Consider the following 24,898-nt stretch of genomic DNA (forward strand, 5'->3'; position numbering starts at 1 on the left):
AATGCTGGCTTAGAAAAGACACTTAAGGGTGCCATAAAAGGCATTTAAAATCACCAGGCCATATCATTCTATGGGCTTTTTCCAGCACTACAGAATTCCACTCTGTGCATTAGTAAAAGATACGCTTTAATCCAGATTCTGGGGAAAATTCTATGGGTGGTCGGACTAGATGATCATAGTGGTCCCCCTCTGGCCTTCATCTATGTATATACAGATCTAATGTTTGGGCCAGAAGCTGTGCTTTGCAAAGACCACCAATAAATGAATGTTTTCCACAATCTGTTAAGAGATCTATAGAGTCTGATTCACCACTGTCCTTGTTCAGTCATTTGCACCTGTACAAAGAGAGTATGGAATGCTAGCTATCCAATATGGTAGCATTTTTACACCCACTTTGCACTGGTGTGAGCAACACACGCAAGATGCAGCACAAATAAGAATCAGCCCCCATAGTGCTTAAGTATCTATGGACTAGAATTGTCCCTGGAGGCTTAGCCTTGAATAAGGTTGCCAACTTTCTGATTGCAGAAAACCAAACACCCTTGTCCTGCCCCTTCTCTCCCCAACCCTTGCTCACTTTCACCAAGCTGGGGGTTGGGGTGTGGAAGGGGGTGAGGGCTCTGACTGGGGTTGTGGGCTTTGGGGATGAAGGGTGTGGGGTGCAGGAGAGGGCTCTGGGAGGAGGTGGGGCCCAAGGGGTTCAGAATGTGGGAGGGGCTTTGGGATGGGCTAGGGGGTTGGGATTCAGTAGGGGGTGTGGGATGCAGGCTTTGGGAGGGAGTTTGGGTGCAGGGGGTTGGGGTGTGGGAGGTGGTGGGGGCCCCGGGCTGAGGAGTTTGGAGTACAGGAGGGTGCTCCGAGCTGGGGCCGAGAGGTTCAGCATGCAGGAGGGGGTGCGGGCTCTGGGCATCACTTATCTTTGGCAGCTCCCAGAAGTGGCTGGTATGTTTCTGCGTCCCCTAGGTGGAGCCGTGGCCAGGTGGCTCTGCGCCGCTCCCACAGTTCCCATTGACCCAGGTTCCCGGCCAATGAGAGCTGCGGAGCCAACACTTGGGTGGGGGCAGCATGCAGAACCTCCCTGGCTGCCCCTGTGCCTAGGGGCCGTGTGGACATGCCGGCTGCTTCTGGGAGCCAGAGTGAGCCTGCCTTAGCCAAGCGGACTTTTAAGGGCCCAGTCAGCAGTACTGACCGGAGCCTCCACGGTCCCTTTTTTCGAATGGGCATTCCGACTGAAAACCGGATGCCTGGCAACCCTAGCCTTGAACAGTGGGCGGAGTATAAGTGCTTTAAACCAGGGGCAGCTCTGGGGAGGAATTATGACTCAGAATCTTACTCTGCATCTTGAAAGGGTTCCGTTTTCTATATTCCTCATGTCTGGCCAGTTATTCTGTTTCTCCCTCCTTTCTCCACCCTCTTGCTCACAGGAGGGAGAAACTGAAGAGTAGGGACTGTGCTTCGCAATGGATCTAATAGAGTAAAGAAGTTGGTGGGCATCTTTACTTTCCTGCAGGGCCAAGAAAGACAAGGACACAGTCTAGCCCTATCTCTACAAGACCACAAAGACTGGGGAAAAGCACTCAATATAGGAAAATAGTAAGAATTTGCAAGCAGTGATGCAATGCATAGGGATCAATTTGTGGCAGTTCGGTGGAAACGAGAATATACTTTACTTACACTGTTACATTTTAATACTCACTCCTATCAGAGCAATAAGACTGAAGCATGTCACATAATTCAGGCTTCAGAAATGGGTTGATAATGCTGCACTTAAAATAAAAATGCAGACTATGAGAAGATGTGTTGTTATAAGTGTGTTAATCCCAGGCTATGAGAGAGACAAGGTGGGTGACGTAGTATCTTTTATTGGATTGACTTCTGTTGGTGAGAGAAACAAGCTTTCGGACTTACACAGAGTGTCTTCTTTCGAATATCAGAGGAAGCATTTGAATGGGAGATTAGAATGTGAAAGCAAGCCAGAATGAAATATACAGCACTACCAACCTTCTACTTGCTTCCCTTCATCTAAACTTATTCCATCATGGTTTAGCATCTTCCGGAACATAAGAACAAGCCATTTTTTCCCATCCAACACTGACAACCTTTATTCATTCAGATACTTCGGTGTCTGTATCCATCTGTTGTCTCTTGTATTATACTTAGACTGTAAGCTCCTTAGAGGGGAGAAAGTCTTGTCAAAAACCTTCCTCAGCTTTATTGAGTACAATTGAAATTAATTTTTAGTGGAATCTCTCTACTGTGGTACCATTCTGTTAGGATTCTGGTTTTCAACAGGGAAGGTTTTTACAAAGTAAGAACACAGCTCAATATCAAAGAGATACTGGCATACACTACCCACTTCAACTCACTTCCATTTAGAGTTAGTTGAAAATTTCTCGGTGGAACAGTTTTCTACTGGAAAAAATCTGCTTTTGTCAAAATTGAAATTTATTGTGGGGATGTATCGATTCTGGTAAAATTTTCAATGGAGAAGTGTCAAAAGGAAACATTTTGCTTTGATAGGTTTGAAACATTCCATTTTGACTTACATTTATATTTATTATTTTATACTATATGATAATGTTTTGACATTCAGAAACATCACAATGTTTTGTTTTGGTAATCAGCAATTTTGGGAGCTTCTGTTCCACAAGAAATTTTGCCTTTTCATTCCAATTCATAGTGAAAACCAGTTTTTACATGTCAGAATTTCCCGTAGGATGGAAATTCCACTGTCCAATCAGCTCTAGTTCCCATTTCATCTTTTCCAAGGAACAATGGGACTCTCATGATCTGCTTACAACACTACAGGACAGTTATACATAGTGGGTTGCTAACTAGTCACCAGCATCTATTCAAACAAAGGTCTGTAGGCATTAATGCCTTGATCAGGCACAGAGTATGCCCTTGACTTTGTGCACGCAAGCAGTCACACCAATTTCAAGCATAGTTGTACGCAGAAAGCTAATCATATGCTTGTGTATTTTTGCAGGATGGAAGCCTAAACCTGGATTTACAGGTGGTTCAATTAGATAACTACTCCTCATTTAGGGACAACAGATTTTCAAAGGCACAAATGACATCTTGGCATCCAACTCCTATTGGCTCTCCCTTTATTCTTAAAATGACACTGGCACAAGTCTTTAATACCAATCTAGCCCCTCCATACAGAGTTCTATAAGATACCATTTTCATCCACAATATATTAATTGTTTCCCAGAGCGATGCTCCTCCCCCCAATAACTTATGAGGAAAATATATCTTCCACAACAGAACCATCTCAAAATTATTACTTTAAGTTCATTAAAAATAAAATTAACATTTCAAGAACAGGTTCCAATATGCTATCAGCTGAATAAATAATGAACAGTTCTGGCAAGCTAAATATCTCTGTTTTCAATACAAGTCAACTATAAAAAATGCATCTTTATCCCTTTGCTCATTTATAGCATTTATTGTATAAACTGCTGTGACACTGATTATCTTGTATGGATAGAAAATGGTCCATCCATTATGTTGATTACTGACTTAGAGCATGGCAATAATCAGAAACAAACTCTAAAAGGAAATATTTAAATAATTACATTTCGTTTTTTTACAGTCTAATGCCCATTGAAGTAAGTTGGAGTTTTTCTACTGACTACAAAAGGGCGTTGGATCAGCCCTTTAGTTGCTAAAGGTTGACAGGTAAGTTTCTGGACTTTTGGATCCCGTTGATACAACTGCATAAGTGTCAGGGATTCAGGCAGGACAGCATAAGAGCTTAAATAGTTGCAAGACACTCAGCAGCACTGGCTTTGTGGCTATGAATGACTATGTCCTCTGGTGGCTAGCTAACATCATGGGTAAGAGACCAAATACCAGCAGCTACAAAAAGAAATCTCCTGTGACTTAAGTGGTAGTAGTCAGTGTTTTGAGGGTTAAAGAATCAAGATTCTAGTATCTCCTTGCTGTATGTGTAAGTTATATAGAAACGGCGTCTGTTTACCGCAGGTAAATCATTACATCATATGCCTTTTTAAAATAGCCTTATTCTTAGGTTTGGCCAATCTGTGCTTCGCCAAAGAGGGCTTTCTGCCACTCTTACTACTCTCTGATTCGGAGGTCAGCCAGTCTGACCTCCACTGTAAGTTAGAGCAGACTCAGGAGCAATTCTACCTGGCACCCTTGCCTATGGTCCCAAGGGTTCTTCCAGCATTGGTGAACAGAATTTCAGCCCGGCCCCCACAGTAGGGCCTGTGAGGCCAGGTGGTATAAAGCTAATATCCCAGCTGCCAAGGTTGCCACCTGCCCAAATTTTCCCAGGATCATCCCTTTATTGAGGTTGCTGTCCCATGAAATCTGTAAGGATTTTCAGTACACACTGCCAGCTGTCCAGTTACATGGGCCCAGGATCATCTTGGATGTTCCATTTTTTTTATACCTCAGAAGTGCCAATTTATGCCAACTATATTTCACCCAGGGAGTCCCCCTTTATGGTGGAATTTCCCAGCTGGCCTCCTACGCTGGGTTTCTAGCCATTGTGTTTGCAGAGTGACACAAAAGGACCATAGCAGAATAAAAAATTTGGCCCATGGTTTGCACCTCTGATTTAATAGTATTAGTGGGGTATTTCCTATACTATCTACTTCCCCTCTGCCTTCTACTGATACTGGATTAACCTATCAAAAAGGCCAGGTCCCCCCGCAAATTTGCATTCCTTTTGTCTTGCATCAAACACAAATTTTCTTTTCTTAAAGGGAACAGAGCATGGTTCTCAGTGTTTAGAGTCAAATTGGCCTAGAAAATATTGTTTACTGAATACAAAAGCTATAAGCACAGAAGAGGGAAAAAGGAAAAACATAAGGAAAAATCTAATTATTTACTTGAAAAGTTTCTGTCATTTAATAAAGGAATTCCAGTGCTGCAAAAATAATGAGCAAAAAAAGGGCAATTAGGGAAGTGGATATGTTTTGACATGAGTCCCAGGCCAATAACTGCAAAGCAATTTTGTGGATGAAACCAAAGAAAAGCCACATCATTTATTTCTGAATTCATTTCACCCAACCATGAGAAAACAGGGAGGAGGTTTAATTAAACCCATTACTGAACATTCTATATTTACACAGCTAGCCTACTTTTTGGAATGCTGCCTGGTCTAATGTCACAGGCAAACAGAATTATATGAATATAATTGGGGAGAAAATCAACTACCATTACAATGATAGGAGAGCCAACCTTACTAAAGTCAACGGCAATTTTTCTACCAGATGCTAAGGAGGCAGGATTGGCCCCCTTTGCCTTAGTTTCCTTGGTGTGGGCATGCCACGTGGGAGGATGGTTTTGGCAGAGAGGGAAATCAAATCTGTTACATGGTTGCTATTAGAGCCCCAGTCCTACAAGGGGATTGTTACTCCTTCACCAAGTCCCATTAACTTCCCTTTGCAGAATCAGGGCCTAAGGTTAGGACCTGAAGTCCATTGAAGTCTTTCTGTTGATTTCTATAGGCTTTGTAACAGGTAAGTTAGTAGTAGAAGAGTTCCTTTTCTAATGCAGTTGCTTTATGTCGCTGTTAATCAAATTTGTGGGGAAATGAGGCACAAAGAGATGAACTGACTTGCCCGAGGCGCTACAGGGAGTCTGTGGCAGATCCAGGAATTGAACCCAGATCATCTGATCCCAGGCCAGTGCCTTAACTACAAACGCCAGCTTTCCTCTCCAGAAGGAGCTGCAGGATGTCATCTCTCACATCATACAGCTGTGCTGAAAGGAACTCACATCTGGAATTATTACTACTACAATGATGATAAATGCTGAAGTTAATAGTCATGATAAACTAATTCAAGGGGAAGACATTTTTATATGAGCACACAGAATAGGCACTTTAGGATGTGTCCATTTTTAATGTCTAGTTAGCAGCTTAAAGTTATGAAGATTGGTTTTTGCTTTAAGAGTGCAGTAAATATTGAACTAAGCCTGTCTCTGAGGTGTAATTGCTAAATATCATCTCACTGAAAGTTGCATTTAATTTTTCATGGTGACTTGTTTTTCTTCTGAAATATTATGCGTGTATTTTATAGCACAACAATTTTCACTGTCCAGAAGAATTCCCACAAGAAATCTCAGAAAGCTACTGGCTTTAACGACAATATGATCTGATAGATTAGATGTACAAACCAGGCATAATATATTGCCCTGCAGAAAGATGGGCAGGAACTAAACTATCTTTGTGAAAGATTCTTTTGAAAAAATATGAACTAATGTTTTATTTCAGTCACTTTATAAACTGAAAGCACTGTCATTGCTAACTATACAAAGTAATGGAGTTCTCCTTTAGAACAGTGCCTCAGACTGGACCTAGCAGCTAGAAATATAAGGGGAATAACAAAATGCTCTCTGCTTTACACCCAATCTTTAAAATGGACGCTACTTTATGTCATGCAATGTTCACAAACAAGTTTACACTGACAGACGACTGTGTGGCATACTTCCAAGGATGGAGTTGAACTAAAAATTATCTATTTTTAAGACATGCGTTTCCTAATCTATGTTACTAACAACATTTGGTTAACAAAATTGATTTTTAAAGAACAAAATTGCTTTTCTCTACTTGGGCTTTTTGTTTATCTTTTGTGTTTTTCTCAACATAAACAATGAAAAAAGAACCTCAAAGTGACTAGATACAAAAGTGAAACTGGTTAATCTATCTATCCATCATTCCCTAGAGTAGAGATAACCTAATTCCTGATTGAAACTTCTCTAGTTGCAGCAATCATGCTAGCCTCTCCTTGACATGCCCATTCCCCTTATCACCTCCAACACGCCCCCTACGCAGAGGGCAGAGTGAACAGATGGCCAGGATTAGGACAGCGCAACAGCCATCCATGAGACCAAGACGCCAGCCCACGTGTTCTTGCATAGCAAAGCCATTTTAATGTGTTTGGAATGGAGTTTTGCAAAGTAGTTAGGCATTCCCGCTGGTCAAAGAAATAAACCAGCTCAAGATTCCAGCATACTGTGCTCATGGCCACAATATTTGAATACCCTATTGCTGTGTCAATGGAAGCTTTGCTACCTTGTTGTTGCTGATTAGTCCATTCTAGTTCAATGAATTCATTGGAGCTATGGGCCGGATCCAGTATCCATTGAAATCAGTCAGAGTCTTTTGCTATTATTCTCAACAAGTGCTGGATTAGGCTTTACATGCATTCCATTAACTAAAAATAGACTAGGAAAGAACATCCTTCATTTCAGCACACTAATTCCTTTCACAACAAGGAAATAATCCACTGAAAAAGTCTAAACCCTCCTGGACTGTGGTATTTCCATCACACCACTCCATCAGGACTATACCCAAACAAGGAAGAAATAGATATCAAAAGCAAATGTTTGTTCTATAAACAATTAAGTGACTTTATAATCTATTCCCATGATGTTCAAAGGTTAACTTTATTGGCCTAAGAGTTGACCTTCATATTCATAATCAGGAATCAGAAACCACTTACCGCAGATTCATAGCTATATACACCAAGAAGCGATCAACATGAGAAGCACCCTCTCTAATATAAATACAGGCACAAAGCACCATATCCATTTATATCCTCTAGCAAGAGCATCTGTTAAGAAAAATCTGTCAGACCCAATGTTCCTCTCATGCTACCAAATCCTCCTTTGTAAGGCCAGTACCTTCATCATCCAAAGTCAATAGGTGTTCTAAAAAGCATCTTAATAGCTCATTCAAACCCTTGCTTTATCTTGCATTCTCAAAAGTTAATTATGATAAATGAATGCTGTACTGCAAAACACTACAGCATTTTGAGGTTACATTAACTGCCATTAGCAGGTGAATAGACACTATAATGCTTGTGCATTTTAGTTGTGTTAGAGAGTTAAAAAAAAATGTTCAGATTTAAATTCTACCCCAGCAACAAGGCTGATCACAAGCCACTAATACATGTTAAAGGCTTCTTCCTTCCTGCTTTTCCAGTGCTAAGGAGAGTTCATCAAAACTAATCATAATTTCTGTTTTAACTCCTCAGAATTCTCTTTCCACTTTATTCCTAAACCAATAAACCATCTTAGTTGTTTAAACAATGAAAATTATCTACCAAATTCTTCTATCGTGTCCAGCACTGCAACATCTAAACAACGAGCGTGCAAGGTTAGATTTGTCAGTGCCAGCTGGGACACTGGCATGCAGATCTAGCTGTCATAGTTTTTAAAGCAAGATAAATGGTGACTGCGGATTATTCACAGCAGTTGTCAGATATTAGAGAAAAGGAACATCAATGCTCATCCAGCCTGTTTTCTTCCCCACTTATGGGATGTGGAAGTTTATTTTTAAAAGCAATTTGTACATCTTAAATTTCTTTTAAGTGTCAAAGGATGTATGGGTAATATTATATTTCTGGACATAGATGCTGGTAAAGATTTTTTACTGATATTATTGACCATAAAGTAGATTTTAAAAGCCAAGGGATTTAGGAGCACAATACCTGTTAAAAGTCAATGGTATTTGTGCACCTTAATTGCTTACATGATTTCAAGTTTTCCCTGCCCACACTGATAGATATTATAGCTACAGAGCAGTTACATGGCTTTGGAGTTACTTTTTGAGCCTCCTTAAGGAAAGACTTTGGGATTGGGCTCTGTGGGTCTGAAACTGGTCATGATATAATCCACACTCAAGTGTAAACACAGCAAGCAATAACCCATTGTTTACATCATAACTGCTAGTCACACAGTATAAGCTGAATCCCTATTTAAATCCCCAGGAGCTGAACAACTATTGAGGGTGGGAGCTGGGGACACATCAGTCATTGGAATTATCTTACCAACCCAACGTAGGATGGATGTGGGCAGCCAAGGGGTGTGGAGACAACATACGTTAGGTGTACCTAATGGTACCTGCACATCACAGTCCATGTACTAGACCAAGGACCTGACCAACTTCTTGAGCCAGCAGTGTGCACCCTCCCATGGGAGCCACAGTATTTCGGCACCAGTGGAAAGCCTAGCACAAAGCTGCAGTCATCACTGAGTGCTGAATGGGAAGGCAGAGTCACCGTATAACCCTCGTTTCTACTGTTGCATCCATCCAGAAAAGGACAGGACCCTGTCCTTACTAATGAAATGGGCAAGAAATGGGCAAGAGGGTAAGGTGGACTTGCAGAAGTCCATGCCTGGCCAATTAAAGCACTATAACCATATCAAAAAGCTTGCGAATAGCACAGACCCTGGAGGGCCACACTTGACAAAGCTGTGCCTTAGAATGCAAATTAACTTACTTGGAAACAAGAGAGAAAGCCTCCAAACAAATGGCTGGGCAGTGGACAAGCCTGATTAAGATGTGGCCCAGTGCAGCAGGGAAATGGGCTCGGGTCACCTTCTCGAACACGGAACTGAAGGTGTTGATGTCAGCCATCTTGCAGTTCTGGTCCCCTCCTCCTGTATCTAAGATGTTGCCCCCATGTAGGACAAGAATAAGGACATGAGTTTTACAGTTCCTGTGCGGAGTTCCTTCCTGAAGAAAAGAAATAGTCATTTGAATAGGCTTTTGTTAGAACAGGCTTTGCAACAGCAATGTCGGTGCACTGGGTGTCAATCTCCACAGATAATTAGTGATGTATTTTCAGGCTCAGAGTGATCTTCTGTATATTTTACTTTGAAAAAAAATCAATTTCATTCAAGTATCCCTGAATTAGATACAGCACACTATACTCTAGCGTGGAAGCTTTTATGCCTGAGGCTTAGATGTAGAAGTCAGATCCAAAGAAGATTATGAATGGTTTTATGCACAACAAATGCTATTGGCAGTGTATCCAGATGGGACGATATCCAAAATCTTGAGGCAGCCTAAATGTCTAGTATCAAGAGCTAAACTAATCTCATTTTGTTGGATCTGTCAGAAAGATTTAAACTGAAACCCTCACATTTTCTAGAAAAGAAAAATAATTCTGTGTCAGCAACATTCTACGTCAGCAGGGGTTAGAGTGCAGTCTCTCTCAACCTTTTTAGGTCGGGGACCTCTTGTTCAAAGTCAAAAACATTAATGACACGCTTCCATTGACTGGAAAGGAATGAAAAAACTATCAGTGAAACAGCAATAGACCCATACGTTGACGTGTCTGCTTTGAGAAGCTGACAGAGAATGTTTTGCCTTAGAACGGCCATACTGGGTCAGAACAAAGGTCCGTCTAGCCCAGTATCCTGTCTTCCAACAGTGGCCAGTGCCAGCTGCCCCAGAGGGAATGAACAGCCAACATGTAATCAGCAAGTGATCCATCCCATCACCCATTCCTAGCTTCTGGCAAACAGAGGCTAGGGACATCATCATCATCCCTGCCCATCCTGGCTAATAGCCATTGATGGATCTGTCCTCCATGAAATTATCTAGTTCTTTTTTTGAAACCTGTTATAGTCTTGGCCTCCACAGCATCCTCTGACAAGGAGTTCCGCAGGTTGACTGTGCATTGTGTGAAAAAATACTCTTTTGTTTGTTTTAAACCTACTGCCCATTAATTTAATTTGGTGACCCCTAGTTCTTATATTATGAGAAGGAGTAAATAACACTTCCTTATTTATTTTCTCTACACCAGGCATGATTTCATAGACCTCTATCACGTTCACCCTTAGTTGTCTCTTTTCCAAACTGAAAAGTCCCAGTCTTATTAATCTCTCCACATATGGCAGCTGTTCCATACCCCTAATAATTTTGTTGCCCTTTTCTGAACCTTTTGCAATTCCAATTAGGGCTATCGATTAATCGCAGTTAACACACATGATTAACACAAAAAAATTAATCGTGATTAAAAAAGTAATCACGATTAATCACAGTTTTAATCACACTGTTAAACAATAGAATACCAATTGAAATTTATTAAATATTTTGGATGTTTTTTTCTACATTTTCAAATATAATTATTTCAACTACAACACAGAATACGAAATGTATAGTGCTCACTTTATATTATTTTTATTACAAGTATTTGCACTGTAAAAATGATAAAGAAATAGTATTTTTCAATTCACCTCATACAGATACTGTAGTGCAATCTCTATCGTGAAAGTGCAATTTACAAATGTAGATTTTTGTTACATAACTGCATTCAAAAACAAAATAATGTAAAACTTTACAGCTTACAAGCCCACTCAGTCCTACTTCTTGTTCAGCCAATCGCTAAGAGAAATAAGTCTGTTTACATTTAACGGAGATAATGCTGTCCGCTTCTTATTTACAATGTCAACTGAAAGTGAAAACAGGCATTCGCATGGCAGTTTTGTAGCCAGCATTGCAAGGTATGTACATGCCAGATATACTAAACATTTGTATGCCCCTTCATGCTTATATAGAGGCAATGATATTTTCTGTCTAATTATCTATCCCTTTCCTAATGATTCCCAACATCCTGTTTGCTTTTTTGACTGCCCCTGCACATTGAGTGAATGTTTTCAGAGAACTATCCACAATGACTCCAAGATCTCTTTTTGAGTGGTAACATAAAATGATGGGGTCTAAATTAGCTATGTATAGTTGGGATTATGTTTCCCAATATGCATTACTTTGCATTCATCAACATTGAATTTCATCTGCTATTTTGTTTCCCAGTCACCCAGTTTTGAGAGATCCTCTTGCAGTCCGCCTGGGACTTACCTATCTTGAGTAGTTTTGTATCATCTGCAAATTTTACCACCTCACTGTTTACCCCTTTTTCCAGATCACTTATGAATATATTGAATAGGACTGGTCCCAGTACAGACCCCTGGGAGACACCACTATTTACCTCTCTCCATTCTGAAAACTGACCATTTCTTCCAATCCTTTGTTTCCTATCTTTTAACCAGTTACCGATTCATAAGAGGACCTTCCCCTTTATCCCATGACAGCTTACTTTGCTTGTCAAAGGCTTTCTGAAAATCTAAGTACGCTATATCCACTGAATCCTCCTTGTCTGCATGTTTGTTGACCCCCTCAAAGAATCCTAGTAGATTGGGGAGGCATGATTTCCCTTTACAAAACCCAACAAATTATGTTCATCTAGGCGTCTGACAATTTTATTATTTACTATTGTTTCAACCAGTTTGCCCGATACTGAAGTCAGGTTTACCAGCCTGTAATTGCCGGGATCACCTCTACTTAAATGGAGTACAGTATATTTTTTTAAAAGAAATGAGATTTTAGTAATGACAGACCCACTAAATGCTCTGCTGCAGAATCTTCGCTGAGAAGTAGAGCAATTACTGCCATGTTTGTCGTAAGAATTTGCTGATCAGCAAAGTGAACTTTAATAAGGTTCTATTCTTTTTCTAATTCACAGGTTTCCCGCCCCCCTCCCCAAATGTTCTTTACGTGATTTACTAATATAGAAACTCAATTTTGCTCAAAGGACAGGGTTACCTCCTTCCACACCCAACACTAAATTCTCTCTCTTTGATCAGCTGGCACTGCAGAAGGCTGTTTGGGGGATTGGAAGGCTCAAGGAATCGGTTGCAGCATCTAGGTTATCAGTTAAAATTAGTAGGGACAGAAAGTCACTGTCATCAGATGGAATATGGGAAGCGAGTTAATGGACTCAGTCCTATTTCTATCATCACAAAAGCAACTTACAAGTCAATTTAAACTGGCATACTTCTTGGCAGTCTCAGAATGAGCTTCATTCATGCCTAGAGGTGGTCCTTCTAAAGTTACAGAGAGACAACAAAAACACACTGAAGTCAGCGGAATGACTGACTTCAGTGAGCTTTGGACCAGGCTGGGTAAGAGTGCGAAAGCTTGCACTGTTGACACCTGTACTATAACTACTGTGTGAATGGACAGACTCTGGCTAGCTAAAAACTGCTAGGGAGAGTTGTGCATTTGCTCGGTTTCTGTTCTTTCTTCTAGAAACCAAATTTATTTTCTATTACTGCTACTGAGACTTTTACTAAATCTGCATTTCAACATAGGTCTTTACAATGTGGCACTAAATAGACATGGTAATCTCTCTTTGGAAAATGTGGGTTTTTTTCAGCCAAACTAATTATGCAACATCTCTGAAAGGCCACTAATCATTTCCAGTGACTGCACATGCACCTATTAGACAGGGGAAAGGATGCACTGAGCCATCAAAAGCGCTTATAATTCCATCAATATATTCTCAGAGCTCAGACAATTTGGAACTTTGGGGCAGGTTTGGACAAAGTGCTTTGAAAATGGAGTCATGGTGATAGAAAGATGAGCTGTTGCAATTAGCAGAATCCTAGAATTACAAGGGGCTAGATTCTGATACTTTTACTATGTTAGGTGGTACTTGATTTTTGCAAGCAGACCCAATATCAGCAAGGCCACTCGTAGAATGAAGAGCTACCTAGTATTAAGTAGAGGTGGCAGAGTTTGACCCAGGTACTGCTCAACACACTGATGCTGTTATACTCCGATTTTCTACTCCCAAAATTCATCTGGATATAAAGACAGCATTATATCACCTTGACAAAGTCTTGGCAGACCTAAGGACCTGCCTTCATGAGAGACTCCCTCCCCTCATTTGATTGTCTCATACCTGCAAGAGCAGAAGCATGTGCTCTGGACCACCCTTGGTTTACAAGACCATCCGGCAGGCCATTTTCCAGCAGGGTCCCTCACCTTTGACACTCACTCCCTTTTGTTCCCAAATAACCTGGACATGTTGACTTTCATGGCATGTTGCAAAGCAGACAGACTTTTGGGGAAGAAAGTGTGACGTGTCAATGTTTGTGGGAAAGATTGATTTTAGTTGGTATAGTAAGTTGTGGGATGGGTACAGGTGGCACCATTTGGAGATTCTGATGGATTTTATATTTGTGCCAAAAGCACCTAAAGGGTGTGGAGAGGCAATTGTTAATGAATGTATAAAGTGTAATAAACAAATAAAACAGCTGAAATAGAATACGGTTCTCAGGAACATTCAGATAAAAGTATTGATGTAACTGGGTTAGCTAAACTTTTATAATCAACACTTATTTCCGCATCTAGTCTTCAGATTCAGGAAATCAGCAAAGCTATTTATTGCAGGAAAGAATCTCACCTCATTGTCTTCATGTATTTCAATGCTGCCTTGTGCAGGGAATCTTTGTTTTCTCAAAGAGGCTCTATACAATTCACCTGAAAGGGAGAAAAAAATAGAAACTTAGCACTTTAGCATTTGGCTATCTGATTGTTTAAAGAGATCTGTAGAGATGAGTCACTAAGAGCTTGTCTACACTTACAAGTTAATTCAGATTTAAAGTGTAATAGCTATTCCTCAGTAGCTCCATGTGTAGACAAGACATTTAGTCTGGTTTTAAATTAGAAACATTTCTGTTGGGAATCCTGTGATCAACCAGGAGCATGGACTAGGTGTCTTGCAGTTCCACATGCAACAGAATCTTTCATTCTTATAAGAACGCTTAGCTCTCATTTAGGGCATGATCCAATACTCTCTGAAGTCAGAGAGAAAGGATGATCTTTTGGTTAAGGCACTGGATTAGGACTCAGGAGAGCTGGGTTTGGTTCCAGACTGTGCCATAGATTTCAGAGATGCCAAGGCCGGAATGGACCATTGTGATCAAGTAGGCTGATCTCCTTTTTAACACAGGCCATAAACATCCCCACAATAATTTCTAAATAAGACCTTTTAGAACAGCCAATCTTGGTTTAAAAATTTTCAATGATGTAGAATCCTCCATGACACTTGGTAAGTTGTTCTAATGGTTTATTACTGTCACTATTAAAAATGTACACTTTATTTTCAGTCTGAATGTGACTAGCTTTAAATTCCAGCCATTGGATTGTGTTATACTTTTCTCTGCTAGACTAAAGAGCCCACTAGACCCCCACCCCGTTTGACCTTGGGCAAGTGACGTAATCTTTCCGTGCCTCAGTTTCCCATGTAATATTACTGCCTTTCTCCCACCTTGTTTGTCTCTTGTCAATTCAGCTTGTAAGCTTCATAGGGAAGGGACTGTCTCTCATTGTGTGTTTCTATAGCACCTAGCCCAGTAGGGCCCTGAATTCTGTTGGAGAACTACCTAGGCACTACTGTGTTGTAAACAATAATAATGGGAAGCCTCTCCTCTGGCTTCAGAATAGGCTCATAGTGCCACTAATTTCAACAAGCACAGATTATTGATAGCAACCATGCCATGTTTTATAGAAGATGGTTTCTCTCATGTCTTATTTAACCTACAGGGATAAAGACAATTATTTATACTAAAAGCACTTGTTACATTTGTTAGCAAAGGGGTTGAGGTCTGGATACAACATCCCTGGAATATTTGTTCCCCTAATTTGCATAAATATACAGCTTTAACACTCACTACATAACAAACAACAGAAGAGCAGTGAATCCAGTTATAGTCTAGTCTCAGAGTTAGATATCAAAAAACCATCCAATCACAAAGGGAAAACCATCAATTTAACGTACTTTTTGACACAATATATAAACGTATCTGAATGTGATTAGGACCCTAGAGGTTTAACAATAGACATTTATCTAAATATTTATTCACCATCCAATTTATAAAAAAATGAAATTTCAAAGTTTTCTGGTTTGTTTTCAGTGTAAACCTTTATGCATAAGCCAATCACTAACTTGCTGTGGTCAGGAAGAAACTTCCCTTGTGGCAAGTTATTCCATAAATGTCAATTACTGGATTTCTTGTAGCTTCCTCTATATACTTACCGCTTTCAAAGACAGAGAACACTAGATGGACCATTGGTGCGATCTTATACAGCAACACTTTTGTTCATACATTCCACAAGTGACAGACCAGTAGGTAAGCTGCATTATGCAATATATCCTCCATCCATGCCCTAATGACCGTGTCTGCTGCAGATGTGCTGAAATTATTATTCAAATGGTGCTGAAGTTTTGCAGCAAAGTTGCACTATTTCTGTTCATCTTCTCTTCTCAGAAATTGAGGGATGAAACTTGTAAATCTCCAGGATCAAAACAGATTCTCAGAAAATGTAACTTGGTAGTATTAGATGGGTTTCCTGTAATGATCCTGTCATCTCTCTCTACTGCAGCCAGGTAGATTATGACATTGGTATGGGTAAATCTAAACTTATTCTTCATTTTTTCTCCTCTGTAATAGAGGAAATCCTTGCTGATCATGTACAAATCAATTTCTTTCTTAGCTTAATAAAACGCTTCAGGTTAAGAAACAGATCTCATAAGCTACATTAACAGACCCTGTGCTTTAATCAAATTAATTGAGAGCACAAAAGTCTATAGAAATGCGGCTTTCTACATATTATTGACTCAACCTAAATTTAAATCTGCTCAATTTTCCATTTTTAGAGGAGCCCCAAATGCATGTTCTCAAAGGAAAGGAACCTATCTATTTTGGTGGTCAGGCAAGCAGGACACAAATCTGAAGACACCCTTCAGCTTCACATCATGGATTGGAGAAACTGTTCCCACTGTCCCTATGGCTAAGGAAAGGGCGAGATTCTCCAGTCTGAACATTTCAGGGGGTGTGGGGGGAGACAACCAGATTGTGAAGCCTTGCTGAGGAAGAGAAAAAAAAAATCTCTCACACTGCTCAGAGCATCAAGAAATGTCTTTCCATCTAGCAACCACAATGGAAGGAGGAAAAGGAGAGAAAAGACAGACAAATATATACCAAGGGCCTCAATGAGTATTACATTCATCCTCACCTCCTGAAGGATGGCTGGCTCTAGCAAAACAGGTTGCCTGGGTAGCAATATACTAAGGATGGCAGAACTTACACATACTAGGGATGTGACAGTAACAGTCGGTGGACATGAATGGGTCTCTCCTGGTAAGCCTAGGGGAAACAAACCCCTCAAGCCTACGTGAAAAGAGAGTGTCTCACATTAAGAATTCCTTCCCCACGAGCAAACCCAGTAAGGGTCAATGGAATATCACATTGTCCATTTTGGGGGCTGCTTTTCTGCAGTATTCTTAAAAGCATTTAAAAGTAGATCTAGCAAGGCACTCTCTGGTGTCCACGCACAGTGTTCCGCACCTTTGCTCTAGCTATGTGTGTTGGTTACCTAGGAAACAGTTGTAGGGTGGTATTTGGTGTTTAAGGTAGGTTCTAATTTTCTGCTGCTGCTGCGGGTTTCTGGTGGTTGTTCTACTGTTTTTGGAGAGTTTTAAGTGGCTATGAGAGCAAAGGGGAAATGTAACTTGCCAATTCTAAACAGCAAACATTTCCTCTGATCTCTCTCAGCATGACGACAGAGAATGAACGCATCACATAATGCCTCAAGCACAAGGCTTGTTTTCGTGTGTATATAAAAGCAAGCGCATACATAACACACATAGAATGCTCTTGTGAACTGGTATTGGACTAGAAACTAGACCACCAATAAAGGACTGACAGACACTGAAAGAATTAACTGTAGGTCTCATCTTCACCCGGAAGTAGCACAAATGATCTGTTCCCCTTGCCAGAACCACACATGGGTCTCTGCACTCTTTATACCCATCGGTATGACAGCACACCGCTAATCCATTTCCAGATTATGCCATTGCCATGCTGAGTGGCCACTGGCAAATCAAAGACATTTATTCTCTGTATCTCAGTTTCTTTATATATAAAAATGGGGTAATTATGCTTGCCTTCTTTCTAGGGTTGTTGTCAGGATTAGCCAATTAATGTTTGTACCAAAACCCCTCTGCCCCCACAAAAACAAAACAAAAAAACCCAGCAACCCTGAAACATCCAGCACACTTAGAACATAAGAACGGCCAGACTGGGTCATACCAAAGGTCCCAGTATCCTGTCTAGCCCGGTATCCTGTCTTCTGACAGTGGCCAATGCCAGCTGCCCCAGAGGGAATGAACAGAACAGGTAATCATCAAGTGATCCATCCCCTGTTGCCCATTCCCAGGACTAGCTGCTCCAAGAAGCAGTCATTTAAGGTGTCAAGGAACTTTATCTCTGTGTCCTGACTGGGCACATATCACCTCAGGACAATATGGGGATAGTTCAAAGCATAGAATCATAGAATATCTAGTCTAACCCCCTGCTCAAAGCAGGACCAATCCTCAATTTTTGCCCCAGATCTCTAAATGGCCCCTTCAAGGATTGAACTCACAACCCTGGGCTTAGCAGGCCAATGCTCAAACCACTGAGCTATCCCTCTCCGCAAATACAAATTTGCAAGGTCATAGAATATCAGGGTTGGAAGGGACCTCAGGAGGTCATCTAGTCCAACCCCCCCACTCAAAAGCAGGGCCAATCCCCAATTTTTGCCCCAGATCCCTAAATGGCCCCCTCAAGGATTGAACTGGCAACCCTGGGTTTAGCAGGCCAATGCTCAAACCACTGAGCTAAGGTCACACTTTATTATTGAGTTTTTTATTTTAATAGCCTCTCTAATCTCCCTGAGCATTTCACAGTCACTATCACCATCCTGGTCAGGTGGTCCGTAATATATCCCTACTGCTATATCCTTATTATTCAAGCATGGAATTACTACCCACAGAGATTCAATGGTGCAGTTTGGCTCATTTAAGATTTTTACTTCATTTGATTCTACACTTTTTTTCCACATATAGTGCCACTACCCCTCCCCAGCACTACCCGTTCTGTCTTTCCGATATATTTTGTACCCTGGTATTAATGTGTCCCATTGATTATTCTCATTCCACCAAGTTTCTGGGATGACTATTATATCAATATCCTCATTTAATACGAGGCACTCTAGTTCACCCATCTTATTATTTAGACTTCTAGCATTGGTATATAAGCACTTTAAAAACTTGTCAATTTTAGCTAAATATAAGTGCTTTCTGGAAACCCTAACAACATAAAAAGCAGCCATGGATTTCAAAAACTGGCTAAACTCCTAACGAAGCCAACTACTGCATGAATGTGAGCGGTGTGCAAACCAAAAAGGATTATAGAAGGGCACTAGACATGTAGGATAAATTTTAGCTCAGTATCTATTTAATTTTATCTTAAACCTAAAACTGGAACAGGAAAACAATGGGTTAGACCATGCCAGGGGCAAGGAGCTGTGGAATCTTTACTGATAACTGGACAAGGTCTTGGGTTTACGTTTCACCTTTCTCTAGCACAGTAACACCAGTTGGCTTCGATGGGAATTGGGAGCGATCAGCATTTGGCAGGATTACGGTCAATCTGAAGAATTCTCCCAGTCCTGTCAATTCCTACTATTACTGTATGATAGCCTAATTATTCACACTATAGTGCTTGGATAATTAGTATGAAATAATTTTTCTTCAAGGTGTGTCACCATCAAACCCATCTCCACCTCTGTCTCCTGTTTGATCTTTCAACATCTCCCCCTTCGACACTAGTCAATCATAGCATCACATTTCACTGGGGTCTATACAGGCTGTTTGACAGGAGTGTTAAATGGTTTCAGAACACTTTACCCTATAGGGTCACTCTCTAGGAGACTGTCTGAATGTTTCTTCTCCTCAGAGCATGAAAATCCTACTGAACAGCTGGACTCTTTATAACACAAGATTTATTAAAAGGTAGAGAGAAAAGGATTTAAAACTACAGTAAATGGTTGTCTCGACATACCTAGTTTTAGCAAAAAGTTAAACTAGAGAAGGCATTCTCACTAAGTTTCACAGAAGGAAGCATGCATGCTTCAGAGAGCTAACTCTGGGGTTTGATTCCCTTGTCAAAATCCCAGCATCCAACCCCCTCCCCCCCCACTTTGACATAGTCATCTTAAGTAGACCACTCTTCCTGCTATCCCAGTGTTTCTCAGGGGATAATCCATAAATATATTCACAAGGTATATCTTTGTCCATAGTTCAATTCCTGGGAGATCTCCCTCCCCTTAAACCAGGTCATCAAGTATCCTAGGCTGCTTTTCCACGCATGGCCTGTGAGATCTCAGCTTAGCTACTGTATTTGAATAGTCCTATTCAGTGTCTTTAGGGTTCCATCCTCTGTTCTGGGAGGAGATGTATAAAGTGGTCAACATCCACTAGGTGGGGAGGGGGAAATCACACTCCAAACAACTGTGTTATTTTAGTTCCTTTGCTCCAGGCTTTTCTTTACTAACAAAGATTGAAAACACCACCCAAACCACCTCCCTGTCCCCTCAGGGTCTTGTCTTAGCTGTTGTCTCCAGGTTCTACAGCCCTCCATCTGCAGGTGTGCCCCTCTGGGTATATCGACACTGCAAAAAACAAACAAAACAAAAACCAACAACCCCACACTGCAGCAGCAAGTCTCAGAGCCTGGATCAACAGACCCTGGTTCGTGGGGCTCATGCTGCAGGTCTCAAAATAGCAATGTAAACATGCCCAGTTGGGCTGGATTCTGGGCTTGGAAACACACCCCCTCACTGGGTTTCAGAGCCCAGGATCCAGCCCAAGAGGCAAACGTCTACACGGGTATTATTTTTAGACCCATAGTGTGCGCCCGAGTCAGTTAACCCAGGCTCTTAGACTCGCTGCTGTGGGTTGCAGTTTTTCCCCCTGCAGTGTAGCTGTACCCATTCAGGCCTTCTGCCTGACCAATGCACAGAACCTCCCTTGGCCCTAACTCTCTCATCTGCTTTCCAGCTAAGGAGGCAGGAAGCTCAAAATGCAACTTCCTATTGGGCATCAGACTAGGAGAAAGCATGTGACTTGCAACTACAGCTCCCAGTCTGGAAGGGAGCAAGGACCATAACGGGACACTAGGAGGTACACATGTGCCCAAGGCTCAGTATCCTGCTATGAGGTGCATACCCATTGTCTGGGTGTATGTGCTTTACAAAAAACAACCTCCTTTCTCTCCCTGCCCCTCCTAGTCATAAAATATTACTGATAAATTAACAGAGGTTTATATAGGGGCAGAGTTTTATTCAAGCTCTGGATTCAATTGCATCTTTGATTCTTTAATAGAAGCTGCTGGGTGCAGTGTTCTTTTGAAAACCCAGACAACAAAATACTGTGTTTTAATGGCATGGAAGATGCTTGTTTGCAGCACTGATGAATGATTTTAGATGGAGCTGTGTGGAATTTTTTTATTTTTTTATTTTTTCCAAACAGTAATTTTGCTGGAAAATGCATTTTTTTTTTCAAACTCTTCACGAATTTGCATAGAATTCAGTTAATTGGGTTTTTTTGGGCGGGAGGAGTGAAGGAAATTTTTTCTTGAAAAAGTTGAACATTAAATGAAACATTTCAACTTTTCATGACAGTTCATTGAGAAATTTAGCTATTTTTTTTATTTTAAGCTCCTCTCTCCCCCATGGAATAAAACACACCTGAAAGTGATCCAAAACAAAAAGAAAAAACAACAACATAAGTTTGTTTTGGTCCACTGAGACATTTTGTTTGACCTAAAACTAAATCTTTTGAGAGGCTTCAAGTTGGGTCCCTGAACTGGAAAAAAATAAAATAAAAATCAATTATTCATTCAGCTCTAGTTTTAGCAGATAAATATTTCACATTTTGCTACCCAAACAAGTAAATAAACTCTTCTGAATCCAAACATACCTACAGAAAAGTATAGAAAGAAAGGGTTTAAAAATCTGGCTCATCAGAAGGGACTTTTTGTTCCTGAGTTCTAAACGAGCAACAGATCTCAGGACCACACAGGCTTTATTGTACAGGCTAAATTATGGAGGCTTACATAATTGGAGGCCTTCTTTGTCATGATGGCAATATAACACAATAGTACTACTGAAGAGTTACAGCTCTGTGGGAGAGAGGATTGTACAGCATGACCTACTAGAGAAAATGCCAGAGAAATTTCATTAGCCATTGAAATGAAGCTGATTACGGGGAAATTGTGTGTTTTATTATTTACTGAAAGCGTTTTAATGAGGTAAAATAATAACAAGGCTTAGCAGGACTGAACCTCTCTGATGAGATATCAACGTGTCACAGATTTTTTTCTGGCAGTCTTTATTTATACTATCATTATAGCAATTTATGCTAATTACATCATTATGTAAATTATAGTAACAAAAAAGATAATCAGATCCCATACAGAGGCAGAAACCAATGGACTGTAATGGCTTACATTCTAATTGCAAGTGATGGGGGAAGGTTAGAGATGAGATTACATTAACAATGTTTTTTTTAAAATTTAAACCTGAAAATGAACTAGCTACAGACTGCCCTAGGTCTCTCAAATCTTGGAACAAGCAGAGAAGTCACAAGGATGGGAGAAGACCCTGAATACTAGATTTTCAAGAAATCTCAGCTCCTATTTTGACATCTATAAGAGTGGCCAGATTTTTCAAGAGATCAGTAGCCAGCAGTTACCAATGTGACCCTTCAGCACCTAACGTGCATGGAACATGCTGAGCTCTTTTGAAAACGTGGCTATGGATTTTGGTGCCTAAATGGGAGCTGTGCTCTTGAAAATATGGCCCCAGCTATGGGTGCTGAGCCTTTTGAAAGTCTGATCCACTCACCTGGCCCAATGCCTGGTGAAGTCAATGGAAAGTCTCCCACTGACTTCAGCGGGTGTTGGATCAGACCCTACTTCATAACAATGAGACACCTTGTCCTCCACTCTCTGCAAGTGGCTTCCCATGGAATATCCAATCAAGTTCAAAATCTATGTCCTCATCTTCAAGGCACACCCAAGATATCTAAAAGACAACCTGAAGCACCAGGGCCAAGGTCAAGAACTCCTCAGGCACAATGGAACTTTCTACCATACGGTAAAGCTCATTTGTACAGCAGACAGAGCTTTCTAGGGGTCGGGTCAGAGTGTGGAACCAACTCCCACAGCAAGAAAAGACCATCACAAGCCTCAGCACCTTCTGCCTTCTTCAACCTGCCTTCTCTAACAAATATAGAACAGCCTGGACATTTATAAAAACAAAGTCCTACCACAACAAAACATTACAACATGCACATAATGTTCTCCTGCAGAGCATGAAAACAAAAACAATCCTCATAACAGATGTTAGTCATGTCACTTAATGCACTATTGGAAGAGGCTCACATACAATGGAAATGAGGGTTATATAAGAATCTATATAGAATAGAATAATGATAGAGAAAGAAGGATGGACAAGTGGTTAGGGAACTCTCTTGGGGCACCTGGGTTCAAGTTCCTGTTCTACCACAGACACTGTGTGACACGGGGCAAGTCACTCACTGTCTCTGTGCTTCAGTTCCCCATGAGTAAAATGGGTATGATAGCACTGCCATACCTCACGGGGGTGTGGTGATAATAAATACATAATAAGACTGTGAGGCTCTCAGATACTATGCATTATGCAGGCCACAGAAACACTTCAAAACCCATTGTGAATCACTGAATTCTGAGAATCAGTAAAGAAGAGAACACGTAATAAAAAGAGCAAAAATAAAAGCAGTATAAAAATGGACCTGGTCACTTATTCTGCAAACTGTAGATGAATAAATATTTCTAATAATTCTCCACTATTTTTCAGGATTACCCTACAGCGCATTTGCTAGTAACAACTCGTATGCGTCTCACTACAGCACTAGCTATGGAATCTTTGCTGAGTAGCTGGGAAAGAGCTGACATTTTTATGCATATTATGAAGTATGTGGGATTAACGAGCTTACAACATCTAGGTCAGAAGCAATTTAAAGAGTGGAAATATCTTGTTTTTTTTAAAGCTCACATTTCAAACAAAGATTTCAGACCACCTATACAGTCTTTGACACGGTATGCCTCCTGTACTCATCTCACTGACAGAAACCTGTTCTCCCCTTCACCACTCACACATGAATTTAATATATACCAAATAAAATCAAACGTTAAAAAATGCATTATTCAGTAAAGCATGAACCAGGTTATCTTGCAGGCTGTTGTATTCCCTTTGCTGCAATCTGATCCTCTAAAAGCAATAAGTACGTAGTATTACTGAACTACATTCAATAACCAGCAGAGAATTTGGTCCATTGTATCAAATTCTAAGTGCAATCACTGTTAGTCCAGTCCAGCAGAGGTAAGAGGATATACACAAGCACTCTTGGAGCCTGTGTCATCATGAGTGTTTTTCTACCAATGTTTCTCTAATTGTGATCCGCTGGATCTAATATGGATACACTTCAGTGTGCCTCAAAGTTACGTCTATCAGCGCCATGAGAGATATCAAAAGTCCAGTACATCAACACTTAAACAAAAAAAAAGCCACCACCTTTGAGCACTACACAATTTGAAAGAAACTGAGCGTATTCAGTCCATTGTAAAGGGTAGGAGTCCATTTGCAAATTTCAAATCCAGGTTTAGGTTTTGGACACTTACCAAAGTTCAGAAGTAATCAGATTTAGCGTGGCACTTTGGGGTAGTCTCTAGTTTATTCAACATTAATAATCAGTTATGATGTAACCTACCCTCAAATAGGCCCATTTCCAGCCTAGATTACAGACATCAACAACAATCACCAATCTCACCCATCCACTATATTAGATTAGAACAAGTGTCTTGGTTTTGGAGCGACATCGCCAAGATAGCAAATACTAACAGAATTAACATAAGACCAAGGGCTCAATTTAATTGGCATAGCCCTGTAAAGAACAAACTATGCATAACAGGTGCTAATGTGATTCCAGAGACATGTTAGCTGCATGTTTAACACACTTATGATCCAATATTCCCTCCCCAATCCATAAAGAACATGGATAATGAAACAGTAGGAGGTTTTAGTTCTACATGTCAGTAATTTATATACTCCAGTCAAACAAAGGCAAGCTGTGCCATGATTCATTAATATCAGGATATTTCTGGAATAAACAGCACATAGGAGCCTCCTCAGATGGGAAGTCAATAGAGAGTTTAAATGCCTTCCTGAAATTTTGTACATTTTTTCAGCCAAGATAGAGATCAGAGGTCAGAAAAAAAAATGTTCCCGATAGTCCAATTTGGTATATTTAAAAGAATTGTATGTCTTCCTCTGTAGCATCCAGCTAGAGAACATATTGGACTATGTGGACCATTAATCTATTCTGATATAGCAATTGTTAAACTCACATGCTGT

General features: G+C 40.6%; 1 protein-coding gene across 2 annotated transcripts in view; it reads right to left on the reverse strand.

Annotated features, from left to right (window-relative positions):
• PITPNM3 (PITPNM family member 3) overlaps positions 1 to 24,898 on the reverse strand; it is a 351,463-nt gene that overhangs the window by 91,217 nt on the left and 235,348 nt on the right. For both annotated transcript variants that reach the window (XM_084651346.1, XM_084651347.1), the window contains 2 exons: positions 14,019 to 14,095; positions 9,264 to 9,499 (listed from right to left, as the gene is read on the reverse strand). In XM_084651346.1, coding sequence (XP_084507472.1) covers positions 9,264 to 9,499; positions 14,019 to 14,095 — 313 coding nt within the window. The remainder of the gene's footprint in view (positions 1 to 9,263; positions 9,500 to 14,018; positions 14,096 to 24,898) is intronic.

The sequence above is a fragment of the Lepidochelys olivacea genome (assembly GCF_965140295.1).
Source record: "Lepidochelys olivacea isolate rLepOli2 genome assembly, chromosome: 17".
Classification (NCBI taxonomy): domain Eukaryota; kingdom Metazoa; phylum Chordata; order Testudines; family Cheloniidae; genus Lepidochelys; species Lepidochelys olivacea.